Source organism: Juglans microcarpa x Juglans regia, chromosome 3S (assembly GCF_004785595.1).
Source record: "Juglans microcarpa x Juglans regia isolate MS1-56 chromosome 3S, Jm3101_v1.0, whole genome shotgun sequence".
Classification (NCBI taxonomy): domain Eukaryota; kingdom Viridiplantae; phylum Streptophyta; class Magnoliopsida; order Fagales; family Juglandaceae; genus Juglans; species Juglans microcarpa x Juglans regia.
The window spans coordinates 14314721-14316945 of record NC_054599.1 but is presented as its reverse complement, the minus strand read 5'-3'; the positions used below and the strand labels follow the sequence as shown (position 1 = coordinate 14316945).

At 40.0% G+C, this 2225-nt stretch overlaps 1 protein-coding gene across 1 annotated transcript; it reads left to right on the top strand.

Annotated features, from left to right (window-relative positions):
* On the top strand, nt 1-1875 carry LOC121258709 (lysine histidine transporter-like 2). The gene is made up of 7 exons (XM_041160251.1): nt 1-68; nt 182-565; nt 649-1039; nt 1118-1223; nt 1320-1411; nt 1496-1564; nt 1687-1875. The coding sequence occupies exons 1-7, from the start codon at nt 16-18 to the stop codon at nt 1873-1875; spliced, it is 1284 nt and encodes a 427-aa protein (XP_041016185.1). The 5' UTR covers nt 1-15.
* The last annotated feature ends 350 nt before the right edge of the window (nt 1876-2225 follow it).

Genomic DNA, 2225 nt, shown 5'->3' with positions numbered 1-2225 from the left:
CACAATGTCACCGCCATGGTTGGTGCCAGTGTCCTCAGCCTCCCTTATGCCATGTCACATCTTGGATGGTGTGGTTATTGATTTACTTCTAGTTTGGATTTTGATAATTAATTGGTTTCTGTGTTTTAAGCAGACAAAGGACGATGTAACCAAATGTTTGTTTTTCCTTCAATAATAATAGGGGTCCTGGTGTAACCATTCTTATACTGTCATGGGTGATCACCTTTTACACTCTATGGCAAATGGTTGAGATGCACGAAATGGTACCCGGGAAGCGATTCGATAGGTACCATGAGCTTGGCCAGTATGCATTTGGTGACAAGCTGGGACTTTGGATTGTGTTGCCCCAACAGCTGATCGTTGAAGTTGGTGGGGACATTGTCTACATGGTCACTGGAGGGAAATCTCTGAAGAAGTTCCATGACTCGGTTTGCCTTGATTGCAAGGAAATCAAGACTTCCTACTTCATCATGATTTTCGCTTCAGTGCACTTTGTTGTCTCCCATCTCCCAAACTTCAACTCTATTTCCATCGTCTCAATGGCCGCGGCGGTCATGTCCTTAAGGTGAATGCCTGTCTGTGACAACATCATCTGGAAGTTACGTACAATGAAACAGTTAGATTAATGCATATTGGTGTTATGTGCAGTTACTCAACCATTGCTTGGGCAGCTTCGGCTGGGAAGGGAGTTAAACCAGATGTGCACTATAGTTACACAGCTAAAACCACATCTGAGGCGACCTTCAATTTCTTTAACGCATTGGGTGATGTGGCATTTGTCTATGCTGGCCACAATGTGGTTTTGGAGATCCAAGCAACAATCCCATCAACTCCAGAAAAGCCTTCCAAGGGACCCATGTTGAAAGGAGTGTTTGTTGCGTACATCGTTGTGGCCATTTGCTACTTCCCTGTTGCTCTGATTGGGTACTGGATTGGGAACAGCATCGATGACAACATCCTCATTACCCTGGAGAAGCCCGCATGGCTTATTGCAATGGCTAACATGTTTGTTGTTGCTCATGTCATTGGAAGTTACCAGGTGCATGCGTTTCCATAATTCCATTGTGATCTGCTTTATCTTCATTAATTTTCTTTGCTGAAGTGTTGAAAACCGCAGATCTTCGCGATGCCGGTGTTCGATATGCTGGAAACTTTGCTGGTGAAGAAACTGAACTTCAAACCTTCTTTCGTTCTTCGCTTTGTTACTCGCACCTTATATGTTGGTAAGCCAGCCTTCTCTCTCACGCACACATACACAAATGAATATTCTGGAATCTGAATTTTTTACTAAAAACTCTGACTTGTTCACATGACTGCAACGTTTACCATGATCGTAGCCATAGCAATCCCTTTCTTTGGGGGCCTCCTTGGCTTCTTTGGCCGATTCGCTTTTGCCCCGACAACATTCTTCGTAAGAAAAAATGATTTTCTTTTCCCTTCGTCACATGATAATCCAAGATAATGCTAAAAGATTTCGTTTTTTTACTCATTACAGCTCTCCTGCATCATATGGCTCGCCATCTATAAACCCAAAAAGTTGAGCTTATCTTGGATCACAAACTGGGTAATGTTGACATTGCTTCAAACTACCAAACGAGATCAAACTTGGATTTTATTGAATTATTGTTCTTTTTCCTGTTCTTTGCAATATCTTAAACTGATTCTGTTTTGATTTCTACATGTCAGATCTGCATTGTGCTAGGTGTTATGGTGATGGTCCTATCACCCATTGGTGGGCTAAGGTCGATCATCCTTTCGGCCGAGAACTACCAAGTTCTTCTCGTGAACTACAAGGTCGATCATCCTAAGTCTTGTCCTTTCCAAATCTATTTTGGCGATGATGCATATTTCAAGTGGATGCCATTAAAAATATAATGTATTATCACGTGTGATTGGGAATGACCAAAAGGAAAATATATAGTGTATTTTAATTATTTTTTTAATAGTTAAGAAAATGATTATTAATAAATTTGTATTTATTTTTAAATTTTAAAAATATTTTAGAAAAATAAAATTTAGTAAAAAACTCAAAATCTCAATTCCAAATGACGTAACTCCCAAAATAAATAGACAAAAATGCCATCCCATGGAGCCCACAATTCCTAGCAACAACGGTTATTAAGTGCACAAATCCACATAACCAACTCTTTTGCTCCATCTCTTTTTATCTCCTTTAGTCATTTTCCCCATCCTTCGCATAAAATAACGACAGATCACACTATATT

Bases quoted from the DNA above. Each gene is read 5' to 3' on its own strand.
- LOC121258709 (XM_041160251.1), top strand. From the start codon at position 16: ATGGTTGGTGCCAGTGTCCTCAGCCTCCCTTATGCCATGTCACATCTT. The intron at 69-181 runs GTGTGGTTATTG...CAATAATAATAG, and splicing joins GCCATGTCACATCTTGGATG to GGGTCCTGGTGTAACCATTC. The intron at 1,224-1,319 runs GTAAGCCAGCCT...ACATGACTGCAA, and splicing joins TACTCGCACCTTATATGTTG to CGTTTACCATGATCGTAGCC.